Source organism: Tupaia chinensis, unplaced genomic scaffold, assembly GCF_000334495.1.
Source record: "Tupaia chinensis unplaced genomic scaffold, TupChi_1.0 Scaffold000139_1, whole genome shotgun sequence".
NCBI lineage: Eukaryota > Metazoa > Chordata > Mammalia > Scandentia > Tupaiidae > Tupaia > Tupaia belangeri.
The window spans coordinates 2337380-2355582 of NW_006159609.1; the positions used below are offsets into that span (position 1 = coordinate 2337380).

An 18203-nucleotide genomic window follows, 5' to 3' on the forward strand; every position below is an offset into this window, starting at 1 on the left:
CCAAAACGTCAAAAAAAAAAAAAAAAAAAAAAAAAAGAATGGGGATAGAATAAAAATAGCCTGTGAAGTTACAGTTTTCCTACTCTGAAACATCCAGTCTTTGTCCACAAACTTCTAGTTAAGCAGGAAGTAGTAAAAAATACAAGGGAAGGAACATTGTGGACACTATTCCTATTGCTAAGTCAGTGGTTTGCACACTAAGGGATATTTTGCAGTGTGCATGGCCTCTAGTGGTAAAGGCCAGAGACACCACTGACAACCCCTGCCCTCATAAAACATCATTAAAAAAATAATTATCTTGTCTAGCTACATTAGTACCAAGACACTTGATGTAGGTGATCCGTGCTCCCCAGAGTTCCACAGACATTGAAACAATTTAACAGCATGGCCTATGGAAGATTAGGGAGGGAAAAGATAATACATTCTTTTTCCTTCCCTATCTTTTCTAAGACTTTAGAAATCCTAGTACTCCATGATATGTTATACAAGTTCTTAACTGTAAAGTACCTTAGAGACCACCTAGTTTAATGACTCTTAACTAAGTGCACCATTGGATTGATAGTCCATAGGGTTTTCTTAAAAACTCATCATGGCTCCACCCCTACTGAATCAAAATCTCTTAAAAAAAGCTGAAGCAGAAGGGCTGTGAAAAGCTCTTTAAGTGCTTCTTCTCTGATAAAGGATTTTTTTTTTTTAAAGTTTCTGTCACACAGCACATGTGCTTGCCTGAGAGAGAGAAACAGTGAGAAGGAAAGAGAAATTACCCCCTCAGGGAAGATGGCCACTCCACAATCCCTTCTCCTCTTGGGATTTTGAATGGCACGCACATGCACCAGGGGTGATTTTCAAGCTGCTGGGTCTGGGACTAGAATGGTGGTCGACCATGTGGGAATCCAGAGACATAACTAGTATGCCACCTGCTGGCCTCTGGTAAAGGAATCTTAGTTATTAGAGCCCCAACATGGAAAATAAAAAAACAGAGGTTTATGAATATCTGCACTACAAAACCATACAGAGTTCTTTCTAAAACTACAAACTCAGGTAGGCACAGTGAAGCATGCATGCCTATAATCCCAGCTACTCAAGAGGATGACAGAAGTTGTTCATGAGTTTGAGGATGGCCTGGGCAAGATAGTGGACCCCCGACTCTAAAACAAAACAAAAATTAAACACAATTCCCAGGCCCTTGTGCAAAGATTTTGAATCTCTGGGCATGAGATCTACGAATCTATTCTATCATGTTCTCCCACTGATTCTGATAGAGAGCCATACTTGAGATTACCAATATAGTTCAGTTCAGCCTCTCACTTAAATATTAGTATTCCATTCCTGTGGCCTGATTTAGTAGTAACATCAGAAAACTTAAAGCTACTACTGTCTTCATTTCAGCTATCAAAACCATGGAGAAACATACTTTTCCCTATTTGTCTTACCAAGTATAGCTTGTGAGTCTGAACAGTACATATAAAGCAAACTTAGGACTCTGAAAGGTTGAGGGAAGGCCCACAATTTAGGAAATTGGAACATGAACGATATGGTAGTGCTGAGTTCCTTGTGTTGTCCTGGGTCATCAGTAATGTCATGATGCATTGCTGTATAGAAAAATGTCATGACTTTTCTGATGATCCAATATTTTGCTTTATGTATACCAGAGCAGAAGAACCTAGAGAAGATACAACTCAGAAATGCAAATGAGTGAAGACCAAAAAAGAAAAAAAAAAGTCTGCTCTTTCTAGCTAAAGGACCAAGAAACTGACAGTCTGCTTAAGACAGGAAATTTTCAGTTAACAAATATTCTACTCCGGCCAAACATCACAGAAAAACCTGTGGACCCATCTTCACCTGAACCAGGAAAGGCCCAGTAAGAAACGGTTCTCAGATCACAACGATACACCTTACCCTAGTCTTTGTGGTAATGAAGTGGTCGTCTTCTTCCTCTCTGGCTAGGGCAGTATCAGAGAAGGCCTAGTACAATCAGGATTCACAACCACCCAGTGGTAAGGCCACTACCAACTACTCACAGAGTCAGAAGAGACCACTAGGGGAACTATAATGAGTTCTCCTGGTCCCTCTCAGAGTGGTGTCAGCTGAGACCTTGTAGAAAGCCTGAACTCCCACCCTCACCTGGCAATCACAAGGCAGTGCTTCCTTTCTTCAGCTGAACAGGTATCAGAGAAAGCCTGCTGTAAGGAAAGATCTAGAGTCTTATAACACCCAAAATACCCAGGTTGTAATCACAAATCACTTATCACACCAAGAGTCAAAAAAATATCTCAACTTCATGAAGACGATAAATGGATATCAACATTGAGATAACACAGATGTTAAAACTACCTGACCAAGATTTGAAAGCAGCATTCATAAAAATGCTTCAATGAGAACAAACACATCTAGACCAAAAAAAAAAAAAAAAAAGTCTCAGCAAAGAAAACATATGAAGAATCAAATGGAAATTTTAGAAGTGAAAAAAGCTATCATAATCAAAATTACAAACCTCAATTGAAAAGCTCAACAACAGAAAAGCAGCAGTAAATTTAAAGACAACAATAGAAATTACTCAATTTGGTCCACTATTATGGCCCAGCAGTAACACAAAATGTCCTGACAAGGCTAGAACCCATATGGCCAGCCAATGGTTTGGATTCCCAGGTTGGCCTGAAAACACACCAGGTGCAAACAAAAGATCTAGTAATCATATCAGAGAACCAAAATGAGAGAAGATAGCAGGGTTGAGAAATATTTGATTAACAGTGAAAAGGTTCCAAATATGTCCCCAAAACATACATATAGATTTAAGATAAGTGAATGCCGAACAAGATAAATCCAAAGAAATCCACGTCAAGCCCACAAGTCATGTAATACTAAAATCTCAAACTAAAACAGTTATACACCACAGAACGATGTTGTGCTCAACAACAGACCATACATACAATGATGGTCCCTTAGGATTATATCACACAGCCTCCATATATGGTATTGTAGACTATACCATCTAGGTCTATACAAGGACTTTTGTGAAGTTCATGTAACAGCAAAATTGCCTAATGACACATTTCTTAGAATGTATTCCTGTTACAAGTGACACATGACTGTATACTCACACTCAATCTCCAAACTAAAGGTAAGGAAAAAAAATCCTAAAGGCAGTAAAAGAGAAAAAAAAAAAATCTTAACCTATAAGAGAAAAACGATTTTAATGATAGCAGATTCCTCCACAGAAACTATGAAGGGTAGGGGTAGGTGGGCACAGGACACATTTTTCAAGCGTTGAAATATTTGTGAAGCTAGAATCCTATATTCATTGAATATATCCTTCAGGAATAAAGAGGAAATGAAGCCATTCTCAAATGAAGAAAAATTAAGACATCTGACATCGGCAGACCCACCTTTAAAAAACAATGGCTAGGGGCCAGCAGTCGGCATAATGGTTAGGTTGCTGTACTCCCACATGGCCAACCGTGGTTCAAGTCAAGGACCCAGTAACTTGAAATTCATGCCAGACATGTGTGCACATGTGTGCTCAAAAATCCGGAGAGGAGGCTGGAGAAGGGATTGAGGTGTGGCCATCTCCCCTAAGGAGTGATTTCCTACGTTCTCTCTCTCTGGCGAGTGCAAGCAACCTATAACAAAAATCTCTCTCTTTAAAAAAAGAAAAAAAAAAAAGGGAACCAGCAGTTAGCGTAATGGCTATGTTGCTGGACTCCCACATAGTTGACCACGGTTCGCGTCCCAGATCCAGTGGCTTAAAACTCATGCCGGGTGCGTGTGCGTGCATGCCTAAGATCCCGAGAGGAGAATGGAGAAGGGATTGCGGCGTGACCATCCCCCCTGGGTGGTGATTTCTCACTTTCTGTCTCTATGTCTCTGTCTGTCTGGCGAGCGCACGTGCCCTATAGCAAAAATCTCTCCAAAAAAAAAGAAAGTGTGGGAGAACTCAGAGGCAGGAAAGATGACTTTTCCCCTGGTGGTTAGCGAAAACCTCTCCAAAAAAAAAAAAGAATGGCTTCAGGAAGTTTTCTAAACAGAAATGACTTAAGGAATTTTGTAAATATCTATATGGAAGAACAATGGAAAAATCAAAATCAGTATTTATTCTTTTCCTCTTGAGTTTTCTAAATTATATTTGATGGCTAAAATGAAAACTTGCAATACTGCCTGATGTAGTTCTCAAATATACAGTAAATTTTTAAGACAACTGTATTATAAACAAAGGACAAACTGATTTAAAGAGAGAAAAAGAAAGTTTTACACCTCTCATTGGTAAATTGTTGATACATAGTGCTCTAGTGATATATGTATATATAAAAAACACCTGAAGCAACCACCAAAAATGCTACCCATAAACACTAAAAACTACTACCGATAGCAGGCTGGCTCTGTGATGGAATGCACCATTCAAGAGGAGCCAGAGCCCACAGTTGACTATGGTTAGAATCCCAACTAGGTCAGCCCAAAACATGCCAGGCACATGCATGAGTACCCAAGATCCAAAAGGTTGAAGGACTGAGGAAGAAGACTGCAGGACCAGACTCTGTAGAGGGTGCTCATCTGTGTCTGTCTCTTGTACTCTACCATGAATAAAGGGGAAAATTTTTTATGTATTTTTATATTATATAGAAATAGATATATTATAAATGCATATATGTAATATATGTATGATAGATATATAGAAATATATTATTAATATATAAATTCATATTATATAATATGTGAAAATACATAAAAATATTTTATATATAAAACATATATTATAACCTACAGCAAATATATATATATATATATAGAGAGAGAGAGAGAGAGAGAGAGAGAAAGAGAGAGAGAGAGAGAAAATATATATTCACTACAGGTAGGTCCAACCTGTGGTACAGTTGGTAGTATAGCAGACTATGGGGCTGGAAACCACAGAGTGATCACAGTTTCAGTCCAGTTGGCCTAAAAAACACACCAGGTGCAAATGTGCACACCCAGGATTTTAGTGGGTTAGAGAAAGAAGATCAGTGTGACTGGGCCCTGTGGAGAGTACTTCTTTCTCATGCATACACATGCTCTATCATGATTGAAGAAAAAAATATATAAATAAAAATGGAATTCTTCCTATATCATGATTGGTGAAAAAAATATATAAATAAAAATGGAATTCTAATAAATGTTTATCTATAGACATTAGGAGGTAAAAAGTCCAGAGAACGAAATTGAAAACAAAAATTAAAATAGCAGCCTTACTATAATTTCTGATGTTAAGGCTTATATATAAATGGTCTAAATATACTAATAACTAAGACAAATTGGCATAGTAGATAAAATAAATAAATAAATAAATAAAAATAAAGTATCAGGCTGGCCCAGTAGCACAGTAGTTAAATGCTGAAGAGAGGAGGCTAGATCCTATCTGGTCGACTGGGGCTGGAGTAACAGCCCTAGTGGCCTGAAAAACATGCCAGGTATGCGAGAGCATGCCTAAAATCCTAATGGGAGAACTAGAGGAAAGAGGATTGCAGCATGAACGGGTTCCACTCTGAAGATTACCTGCACACACATGCACATGCTGTCTCTTCTCTCTCGGGCACATACTTTCTGGTATTCCAAAAAGAAAAAAAACAAAAACAAAAAGAAAAAACAACTATATGTCATGTCATCTACAAGAAACTTACTCAAATATGACAGTTATAGACAGATTAAAAGGTTAGGAAAATGATTATATGATGATGATACAAGGGTCAAGCCACCAACACATAGGGAATAATAAATCAGTATGCCTGAAATAACAGAAACGTAAAACATGATAGAACTGAAAGGAGAAAGAGAAAAATCCACAACTACAGCAACCTTTCCATGGGGGTCTGCCTCAAAGAGCATCACACTTTCCCACTGTGCCATCGTCCAGTGCCCATAAAAAAAGAAAAAAAAAATGAAATTAAAATTTATAAAATTAAAACCATTTGCTCTGTAAAAGACTCTGTTAAGAGGATGAGAAGACAAGATACAGACTGGAAGAAAATATTTGCAAAACTATGTATTTGACATAGAATTCATATTTAAATATATTAAGAATTCTCAAAATTCAACAGTTAAAAAAAAAAAGCCAATCCAATCAAAAAATGAGCAAAATTAGACATGAAGAGACATCACCAAAAAGAATATATGGATGGTAAATAAGCACATGAAAAAGATGTTCAACATCACTAACCATCAGGGAAATGCAAATTAAGACCACGATGAGATATCACTACACACCTATCAGAACAGCTAAAATAAAAAATAATGACAATACCAAATGCCGGCGAAGATTCGGAGACACGGGATCTCTCATACATTGCTGGTGAGAATGTAAAATGGCACGGCCACTCTGGAAAATAGTTTGGCAGTTTCTTAAAAAACTAAATAAACTTAACCAAGACCCAGCAATTGCCCTTCTAGGCATTTATCCCAGAGAAATGAAAATTCAAGTCCACACAAAAACCTGTACATGATTGTTCATTAGCAGCTCTATTTATAATAGCCCAAAACTGGAAACAACCAAAACATCCTGCAATAGTTAAGTAAGCTGTGGCACATACATACCATAGAATACTAAAGGAAAACTACTGATACAGGCCAACACCTTGGGAGGGAGCTCAGGGCATTACCATGAGAGGAAAAAACCCAATCTTAAAAGGTCCCAAATTGTAACATTCTTGAAACGCCAAAAATTCAAGTGATAAATGACATACACCTATACACACACATGGTATCAATGTCAATTTCCTGGATCTGATATCGTATTATCTTATGTAAGATGTAACCATTGGGGAAAATTGGGTAAAGGTCAAATGTGACCTCTCTGGACTACCTCTGAAAGTTCCTCTTTATTTAATTATTTGAAGATTAAAACTTTAAGAGGGGGAAAAAACGAAACGATAAAACTATACACAGAAAGCTGAGAACAAAAAATAAATAATGCTCTCTCTGCCCAAGAAAATACAAAGTGCCCTGAAATCAAGAAACAAAAACTGAATAGAAATTTCTCTAAATTTGACAGTCCCAAATGTTCAGATAACATCAACAAAACTTCTCTAAATTATCAGCTAAAAACATTATGTTATGTAAATCCATAAACATCCTAGAATCGGAGTTGGCTAACTACAGCCCAGAAGCCAACTCCAACCATCTGTTTTTATGAGTAAAATTGTACTGAAATCAACAAACATACCCCAAAAAAGCCCCTTTGGCTTTAATTATTGGATTATTTTGCAGCAACACTGAGTATCAGAGAAAATATGACCTTAAAAGCTACACTTATCTTATTGAAGCACAAAGAATGGTAATTCACTGGGATATTTTATCCCTAAAACAGCCTTCCAAACCTATCAAACATGAGACTTTAAAAAAAGGTAATTTTCCATCTGCCATTCAATGCAAGAAACTATGTAAAAAATTTCTCCCTGCAAATTTCCAACACACACATGCAAGCGTGCATACATACACACACACATACACACAGAAATATAGCTTAATTGCATTATTATACCTTGGAAAGTATCAAATCGCCTAACCATCGCACACAATCGACATAATTCCTATGTATGTCTCTGGTAGAAAAGTCAGGGAAGTGGATTTTCTGAGAAATAAATGGCCTGAAGAAAGAATGGAAATGTAAAAAGTTAAAAAAAAAAAGAGTACAGTATAGAACCAATTTTTGTTTTTGCATTTATGAAAACTAAAACATATGACTATTAATTCCTGTATTCCTAGGTAATTGAACATCTTACGTTTGTTTAGAGTTAAAGTTTTGCTCCATTTTTATTTATTTTCTCATTAGCAGCTTTTAGATTCAACTTTTTGTCCTGTATTTCAATTATAAAAACTGAATCTTCTGGGGCCAGCAGGTGGCATGTGGTTAAGGTACTGGACTTCCACATGCCCAACCACAGTTCAAGTTCTAGACCCCGTGGTTCAAAAATCATGCCAAACATGTGTACGTGCATATCTAAAATCCCAAGAGGAGAATGAAGGAGATGGGATTATAGTGTGACTGCCCCCCACCGGGGGGGTAGGGGGTTGTTATTTCCCACTTTTTCTGTCTCTTTCCAGTGAGCATGCATGCCCTATGGCAAAAACCTTTAAAAAATTGGTGCTTATCAAAAATACGTTAAGAATATTTGCCATGGGAACAGCAGATGGCATAATGGTTATGTCACAGGACTCCCACCTGGTTAACTGCAGTTTAAGTCCTGGACCTGACAGCTTGAAACTCATGCCAGGCACGTCTATGTGTGTGCCCAAAATCCATAAAGGAGAATGGTGAAGGAACTGCGGCTTGGCCATCCCCTCTGGAGAATGGTATCTTGCTTTCTGTCTCTCTGGCAGGTGCACAGACCCTGTAACAAAAATCCATTAAAAAAAAAAAAAAGAATACTTGCCAAATTTCCCACCCACTAGATCATGAAACAAGGCTTCTGTGTTTTAATTTTATCCATTTAAGGGCCAACCAGTAGCATAGTGGTTAAGGTGGTTGGATCCCACAAGGTCAACTGAGTGGTTTAAATCTTGAAACTTGGTCTTGATGGCTGTTTTTGTTGGTGGTGGTGTATTTTTTTTCCTTTCAGTTTTAGTTTTTTCCATTAAAAACTTTAGATTTTTTGTGGGCAAGTGCACTTACCAGAGAGAAAACAAGAAAAAGGCATAGTGAGAAATGCCCTCAAACAGGGATGGCCATGCCAAAATCCCTTTTCCTTAAGTCTCCTAGGGTTTTTGGACATGCCTACATACACACTAGCATAATTTTGTGGGGGAAAAGAGGTTTTTACTATAGGGCATGTGCGTTCACCAGAAAGACAGAGAGCAACAGAGAGACAGAAAGTGAGAAATCGCCCCCCGCAATCCCTTATCCTCCATTCTCCTAGGGATCTTGGGCATGCATGTACATGCACCTGGCATGAATTTAAGCCATTGGGTCCAGGACTCAAACTGTGGTCCACTACACGGGAGGCCAGCAACACAGCCATTATGCCAATTGGCGGTCCCAATCAGCATAATTTTTCAAGCAGCAGGGTGTGCAGGTCAGCAATGGGGGATCTAGCACATTAACTTTCAAGCTATCTGCTGGTCCCAATTTGACACTATACAAAGTGTCCTTTTTTCTCTCCATTCTACAGTAAGTAAGAATGATTTTAAATGTTTATATTTATGGGACTGACAGATGGTGTAATGGTTATGTCACTAGACTCCCACCTAGTTGACCGTGGTTCAAGTTCCAGACCAAGTGGTTTAAACCTCACACCAGGCGCGTTTGCATGCATGCCCAAAATCCCAAGAGAATAGAGAAGAGATTACAGTGTGGCCAAAGCCCCGGGGAGTGATTTCTCACTTTCTATCTGTCTATCTTTGTCTCTCCAGTAAGTACATGTGCCCTTTAGTGAAAATCTCTCTCAAAAACAAATAAAATTTTATATTTATAATCTTAAAGGCTAAGCATATGCATTCCTAAACAAAAATAAGTAAACTGCATTAAATTAAGATAAAACACAATTTAAATGCAATTTTGTTTCCAGATATTTTTCTAAGGAATTATTTTATTTAACTTTGTTTATTTGACCAGAGAGGGACAGAATGAGAGAGAAAGAGAGAGGGTGAAAGTGAGAAAGCAAGCTGCCAGGTTTGGGACTTGAACTATGGTCAGCCATGTGGGAGTCCAGAACCCTCAACCACCATGCCACCTGCCAACCCTTTGAGAGAGATTTTTTGCTGTAGGACATGTACGCTCACCAGAGACACAAAGAGAGACAAGACAAAAAGATAGAAAGGGAGAAATCACACCCCAGGAGGATGGCCACGACACAATCCCTTCTCCTACATTTTCCTCTTGGCATTTTGAGAACGCACGCATATGTGCCTAGCGTTGAGTTTCAAGTCACCAAGTTTCAGGTCTGTGACTCACTGAAGTCAACGTAGGAGTTCAATACTTTAATTAACCACTACACCACCTGCTGATAACAATTTAAATGAAATTTTTAAAACTGAGGCATCGACATTAAAATAAAAGGCTTCTATTTAAATGGTATATAAATTATACCTAAAAGTTACCAAAAGAAGGGCTTCTAAACTCATTGTCCAGAGTTTATAACACAATTTAGAAAAAAGTAAAATTCATCTATTTCAACAGCCTGACATAATAAATTATTTTTTAAAGTACCATGATTGTTACCTGTTAGTTTTATTTGGGTTATAATCATAGGATTCCTTAATTGCATTCATCATTCTCTTTGAATTGATCCTCCAGAGTTTAAGAGAGTGATCCATACCACAGGACATAATTTTTTCACCCAAGAGATCATAATCCTATATGTAAAAACAGAAACAATTAAATTATATAATTTACAATACCAAATTCTCTTCATCTATTTTTCATCTGATGTACAATATGACAATTGTATTTCAAGTCATGATTCTAACTACATTTTGAGTTTAATCTATATAATAGGTCATAAATCATAGAGCTTTATACTATTAAAATTTAATGTTTTGATTGGATTGTCATCACTGGAGTATATAAACTTTTACAAGATGGAAGGCAAGAAAGGAAATTTCTTAAATTTAGTTTAACCAATTCAATTATACTTAAATGTTTCTTTTAGTTATCTTTGAAGATAAATTGAATGCTGCAGTAAGATAATTATTCTGTGACACAAAAAAATCTGGTTTATTTTTTGATCAAGCAATAAAACTGGGATCTGTATGTTTAATCACCTAAGTCCTTAAACTGTTCAAATCTTATTTTATCTGTACTACTTCTCTTATTTTTTAAGGAATTATTTAATTTAATTAATTTATTTATTTTTCATTTGATCAGAGAGGGATGGAGTGAGAGAGAGAGGGGGAAAGAGAGAAAGCAAGCCACCAGGTCCGGGACTCGAAACACAGTCGGCCATGTAGGAGTCCAACATCCTTAACCACCATGCCACCAGCTGGCCCCAACTTTATTTGTACTTCTAAGTTAAAAAAAATATATATTTCAAGCAGTTATTCATTTACAAGTTCATTTAATAAAGAAGAAAAAGTACAATAAAGAAAATGACAGATTATATCCTTTTCATTTGCCTTTTACTGATTTTCAACAGGCACTTAACAGATCACCTATTTTAAGTTTATTTCATAAATAAATACCTAGGTCCATAGAGCTATTTGATTATAGTACAAGGCATATAATGAGTTAATGAAACTCATCCATAGATCCTTTCTAAGCAGTGACTTCCTGAATTACAAAGAAGAAACATACCATTTCTTTCTCTATTTAAGAAGTGACAGTACAGAATTTACTGAAGGAGATTTTCCTAACTAAATATTTTGTTAATCCAATATTTGAATTAATCATAAGCACTTGTTTTACAAGAGCCTAAGAGCTTCAGGTTTGGGGTTTACTGAACACGTCTAATTGCAGCTAATTCTAATTACCCCACTGTCAATAACAACAAGACATCCTTACAATCTAATAACTTAGAGTTATTTATAAAGGACAGTACACTTGGCTCTTACACATACAAAGCCAGATGTAGAATGCTACTATCAATTTAAAGAAATCTGAATTAAAAGGGTGAGTTACACATGGAATTAAGTAAAGCTAAAATAATGTAAAAATCTAAAACCTAACTAAAAACACTTGTAACATATTAAAATACAATAGATAATACATCATATAACCATTTGATTATCTTTAAACATAATCAACTATTGGTCGGTCTTGTATAACATTTACTGCCCCTAAAGAATTGGAAAAAATTACCCAAGGTTCAGCATGAGCACAAACACTTACTCAAAGAGGATAACGTACAGTTCAACCTCAAGATAAAAAAGTATCTTAATGGTTAACAAGTTTAATTTTTACTTTTTAATAATTAAGAAACAACAAAGCAAACATTAACTTGGCAGTTTCGGAGTAAGAGGAACAGAACAAGTTTACAGTATTAGTTGATGAGAACCTAAGCACTGATACAGATAAAGTGTTAAGTAACTAAAAACAGTAACAAAAAGAGCCTTTCCTTGCTTTATTTCTTCACCTGTAAAATTACAATCTTCTATGTTAAACATAAATAAAAGTACTGTCTAGCAGAATATATGAAATAAACATGAAAGTCTTGTGTTTGTGGAAAACGCTCATTATTAAAAAGCTATGTGGTCCCCACTTAATATATTCCGAGTGTCTGCACTCTATGATTTAAACTGATTGACTAAAGGATATACAAACACAGTAAATGGGTGTAAATACCAGATATAGTGTGTGTGGAAGAGTAGGGCCTGAGGAAGGACATTTAGAAGAAAAATACGGAGGCAAAGCACTAATGGGACAAAGAAATGTAATATTATCTGTTGAAGCTATTTTACAGTTTAATCAAATGGACTAGGGAGAAATGTTCACATACTGAAATATTCACTTTGTAAGATAAATAACGTGATTGAAAGTACAAAAGAAAATAAAAAAAAAATGAACCATGTGGAGAAACACATGGTTGCAAGTCATTTTCTGCTCTCCTATCAATGAAGTTCTGCCTTCTGCAATTTTATGTTGCCTTTAGACTTTTCAGGCACTAGAATCATGAATTTTGCAAATAGATCTATTTCCTTCATAAAAACAAAAAAAACTATGCATACATTTCAATTTTTTGCACCAAAATAAACTTGTACCTTAATCCCAGTTTTCCACAAACTTTTTGAAGTCCTGTCATATGTTTTCTTATAAGAAAAGCATTCATTAAGATTTTTCAGTTGTGTAAACCAGACGGTCACTGCCCTGCACCTTTCAACTTACAGCACTTAGAACTTCATCTCTGTGCCCTTCTACACCTCCAAATATTGCCACCAGAGTGTCCGTTTGGATATTCCATAATCGTAAAGCATGATCTAGTAGAAACATACAAAAAAAACCTAAGATGAATTTTCATCATTCAATGACTATGAACTTTTGACACCTCCTTAAAGAAGCAAAACTGTGAAAGTTTGGACTTAAGTTATGCACAATGAAGACTAAAAATAAAATCTATACTATACAGCAATTTAAAATATTTACATCCTATGTAGAATCCACTAGGTAAAAAAGACTTACATAGTCTTAAAAATATATTTTTTAGAAGTGTATTAACACCATTCTTCCATGAGAGAGAAAGAGAAATAGTGAGATAAGAGACAGATGTAGGCAACCCTCAGCAGCACCCTTACACTGCGATCAATCCCAGCTTCAGCCAGCTCCAGATCAGGGACACATACACACCACTCAGTATGTTCAGGGAGTTTCTGGGTGTGAACCCAGAACATTCCTATGTGGGTCTCAGAATGTTGCCTTACCACTGTGCCACGACCTGGCTCCTTAAAAATACTGGGTTGTCGGAAAAGTCGTGGGGAATTTTTCTGTATTTCTGTGCAAAAGTGCCTCATGACTTTTTGGACAACCCCCTATTTTAAATTTGGGGCAGAAGGTGGCATGGTGGTTAAGGCTCTGGAGTCCTACATGGCTGAGTATGGTTCAAGTCCTGGACCCAGTAGCTTGAATCTCATGCTGGGTGTGTATGCATTCATGCCCAAGATCTCAAAAGAATGAATGAGAAGGGACTGTGGTGTGGCCACCCCTGCTGAGGAATGATTTCTCACTTTCATTCTCTGTATCTCTATCTCTCCAGCAGAGTACGCTCCCCATGGCAAAAAAATAAAAATATTATTTCAAGCATATTTATCTCAAATAATTTTATTTAAATAATATCCTACTTTAATAAAGATATACTAAAAAAAAAAACAAACAAAACAACTGGGCCAGTTGTTGGTGTGGTGGAACCCACATGGCTGATTACACAGAATACCAGATACAGTCACTTGAAAAACAAGCCAGATGCATGTGTATTTGTGCCACACATCCTGACAGAATGGAAAAATGGACGAAAGGGGACTGTGGTGTGACTATACCCCATGGTGGGGTGCTTTCCATCTTTTCTGTCTCTGGTGAACACACGTACCTTCTAAAAACAGAAAAGAATAAAATTAATCAAAACAATAACTTAGAAATATAAGGAAAAAGAGTAATCAAGAATTGAACGCAGATAAAACCTAACTAATTTCTAAGATCTCAGAAAAAAATATTTTTTAAGGTTTTTGCCAAGGGTGTGTGCACTCACCAGAGCAAGACAGAGAGAAGAAAAGGAGAAATCACCTCCCCCATGTGGGATGGCCACACTGTCATCCCCCACTGCAGTCCCTTCTCCATTGTCCTCTTGGGATTTGGGGCATGAATATACATGTACCTGGCTTGGGACTCAAACCATGGCTGGCCACATGGGAGTCTAGCACCTTAACCACCACCTGCTGGCCCCAACCTCAAAAATTACTAGGAATGACTAAGAGGCCCATCTCAATCCAGAATAAACTTGTAATGCCAAAACAGGCATAAAAAAATGCAATGTTTTCTCTTTATAGGAAAGACTTCAGAGAGAGTATGCTAGAGAGATCAATATTACAATTGAGGATGGAATTCAAGAACTATCATAATACAATAAGGTAAATAAGAGTAGTAACACACACTTAAAACTCATCACCAATTATTTTACTAATATTTGATGTTAACCAATGTTAAGTGTATTTCATGGACCCTTTACCCAATTCTTAGTTTAGAAATGCTAGTATATAGTCTGTACTGTTTTAAATAAGTTTTAACTTTTTTCTTTTTTCCTTAGTACACTATCATTTTTTTTAAAATTCTCAATTAAAATGGACCAAAGAAACATTTATTTCTCTTACCTTTACTTACTGAAAGAAGAAGATTGGGATCTCTTGGGTGGAATTTCAGCTCATTGATAGCATTTCCATGGCCAACATAGTGCTACAAAAAATTTAAAACATTTAAAGTTTCATATCCCGAAATAGGTAAATTCTCTTCCGCATATCTTAAGAGAACGGAAGAACAGTTTTACTTAAAGCAGTAGTTCTCAACCTGGGTTGCACAGTAAAATTGCCAAAGAAACTTGAATTTTTTTTGCTATACAGTATAGCATATGCTTGACAGAGAGAATTAGAGGGAAAGTGAGAAATTAATTCCCAGAGGGAATAGCCATGGAAGGAAAAACAATTTTACAAAAATTCGGTGGTTAAGGCATCTGGATCCCACATGGCCAAACGCATGGTTAGAGTCCCAGACCTGGCTGCTTAAGAATGTGTCTCATGTGTGTGTGAGTGGTCAGAATCCAGAAGGGAGGGAGAGAAGAAGAGATTGCAGAATGACTATTTCCCATAGGGATGCTTTCTTGCTTTCCCTTTTTCTTTATCTCCTTCAGTACACAGGCATTCAGAGAAAAAAAGAAACCACCAACACAACAAAACAAAAACAAAACCTCAAATCCCATCTGTAATACATTCTGGCTTGACTAATTAGCCTGAAAACTCAGGTATGGATAAGGCTTAAAAGATCCTCAGGTGGGGGCCAACAGGTAGTGTGGTAGTTAAGGCGCTGGACTCCCACATGGCCAATATCACTTCCTGAACCCGAAAAGAGTCCTGGCCCTGCCACTTGAAAATCACACAGGGCACGTGTATGCACAAGCCCAAAATTCCAAGAGGAGAATGGAGGAGAAGGGATGAGATGTGGCTATCACCCCTGGGCAAGTGGGGAGATGATTTCTCATTTTGCCTCTGTCATTGTCTCTATCTCTGGGAAACACACATGACATTAAGGCCAAAATCTTAAAAACAAAACAAAACAAAACAAAAATTTTAATTTCGTTCTATGTGCCCCACGTAAAAGGTCCTATTAAAGTGATCTGTAAAACCTGTCTTTCTGTTGACTTCTAGGCTTCACCTTTCAGTTCATTATAAGGTGTCCTTGAACATTATACCCTCCAGATTGGATGTCCTGAAAAATAGGCTCCTCCTTCTGATACTGTTAATTAAAAGCCACTCAAAGTACAGCATGGCAGGAGGGAAATGATTAAAGAAAGGGGAAAAAAAGCAAATATTAAAATTTTTCCACTTACTCTTAATTTACACCGCCCAAAATGCTGACAAAGATCTCAAAAGACTAGCATAAAAGAGCAATAAGCAAAGTACAAATCAAATTGGAAACTGAGTCATAGATTTCATTAGCTTAGAATTCAACATGGGGACCAGCAGATAGCGTAATGGCTTCGTCGCTGGACTCCCATGTAGTTGACTATGGTTCGAGTCCTGGACCCAGTGGCTTAAACACACGCCAGGTGCGCGTGTGTGTACAAGATGCCAAGAGGAGAATAGAGAAGGGATTGCAGCATGACCTTCTCCCCTAGGGAGTGATTTATCGCTGTCTCTCTGTCTCTCTCTCTCTCTTGCGAGCGCACCTGACCTATACCAAAAACCTCTCAAAAAAAAAATTTTATTTTCAATGTTAAGGATCCAGCAGGTGACACAGTGGTTGAGATGCTGGACTCCCACATGGCCAACTACAGTCCAAGTCCTGGACTTGACTGCTTGTTTTCTCACTTTTTTTCTCTCTGGTGAGCACAAATTGTAAAATAGTAACAAATAAGATTAAATAATTCTTTTTAAAAAGTTCAACATGAAGATTTTTCACAGGGAAGAAGTAGATTTACCATAAACCAGAAAACCCACCTTTATACACTGCATTGTTATGGGATTAATTATCCTAATTATGCCTCGAGATCCAGCTACAGCCAGCAGAGGATGGCTTGTATTGCTGTCATAGGTCCAAGCACAAGTGTAAAAGTTTTCATCAGCCTAAGTATGCTATAGTTAAGAAATACAATTTAATTTTTAAAAGTAAACAAGTCAATAATTACAACACAAAAAAAAACCTCCAAAAAACTGGTAAAGTTTTTCACATGAAAGTTCTCATCTTCTTTATACAACTTAATTTATATGATAGTGATTTTAGGTCTAAAACAAATACTAAATACACTAAACCACAGTCTCTTCATTCAATTGTGTTCACTATTTAGCTGTTGTATAACTGTTTAGTTCTCGTATTAGTGCCCAAACCAACCACAGACAATACATAAATAAATGGGCATGACTGAGTTCTGACAAAACTTTATTGGTGGCCAGCCTGCAGGTTATAGCTAGCTGACCTCTGCTCTTCTATTCTCATACTACTAGGAATCTCTAAATAAAAATGAGTATTTTGCTTCCCATCTTTTTCTGGACGAGATCTTCCTAACATGGCACCATGTACATGTCACACTTCTTTCTGTATCAGCTAAAGAAGACAAAAAGTCCTTGCCTTGTCTTGTTAGCTAGGTTTTTCAAATGGACCTGGAATAGCATCTAACTTTTACAGTTCTAACCCTTTAGCATGTTTGATTCTGTTTATGAACTCATGGTTAACAATAATTTCCTTCCCCAATCGCATATGCTCATTTTTTCCCTCCAGGCTTTGTTGATCAAATACCTGGAATCACTGCCAGTTTCCTATTAACCCAAGTTCGTCATTATAACTACAACGAAATAAAAATATTCTAGGCAAGCTCAAAGAAACAGGAGTTTCAGCAATTTCTGCCATCATTTTCATTTACTAAATTTCTTCATTTTCCAAATTTTCTAAAAGTTTTTACTCGTTGTATTAGGTTGTAGGATAAGTCGTGACTCATTTGTGCATAGAAACATATGTCATACCTATTCCGACAACCTAGTATTTTTTTCATGAGCGAAAATAAGCACAAGAGAGCAAAAGCATCCTTGACAGAGTCTCCTCATTCTGCAATCCCCTCCTGCATGTGTTTAAGGTCGCCCAGCATCTGAACCCCTACTGGTCATGTGGCTCCAGAAATGAAGAGGCGGGCTAATGTGCTGCTTGACCGGGCCTATCAATAGGTTTCAAATGCTTGCATCTCCAACAATTCACACCACCAGTTATATGTACCCTAGACCAGATTTCTAAGGCTCAGGGAACCCAGGCACCATGATCCTCTTCAATTACAGCGACAGTGAAGAAATAAACTAGCATTGTTTAAAGTTAAGAAAGGACAACAGGGAGGGACCAGCAGTTGGCATAATGGCTATGTCACTGGACTCCCATGTAGTCGACCGTGGTTCAAGTCCCGGACCCAGAGGTTTAAATCTCACACCGGGCACATGTACGTGCATGCACAAGATCCTGAGAGGAGAACGGAGAAGGGATTGTGGCATGGCCATTCCCCCTAGGGGGTGATTTCTCGCTTTCTATCTCTCTGTCTCTCTCTGGCTGGCTAGTGAACGGATGCGCC

The 18203-nt window shown here is 37.3% G+C and overlaps 1 protein-coding gene across 2 annotated transcripts in view; it reads right to left on the reverse strand.

Moving 5' to 3' along the window:
- EED (embryonic ectoderm development) overlaps positions 1–18203 on the reverse strand; it is a 37048-nt gene that overhangs the window by 3472 nt on the left and 15373 nt on the right. The window contains exons 5-10 of one of the 2 annotated variants that reach the window (XM_014586445.1): positions 16594–16719; positions 14755–14836; positions 12782–12873; positions 10184–10317; positions 7508–7613; positions 6272–6346 (exon numbers count right to left, since the gene is read on the reverse strand). In XM_014586445.1, the coding sequence (XP_014441931.1) occupies positions 6272–6346; positions 7508–7613; positions 10184–10317; positions 12782–12873; positions 14755–14836; positions 16594–16719 (615 nt within the window). The remainder of the gene's footprint in view (positions 1–6271; positions 6347–7507; positions 7614–10183; positions 10318–12781; positions 12874–14754; positions 14837–16593; positions 16720–18203) is intronic. The other variant, XM_006144925.2, reaches the window with a different exon arrangement.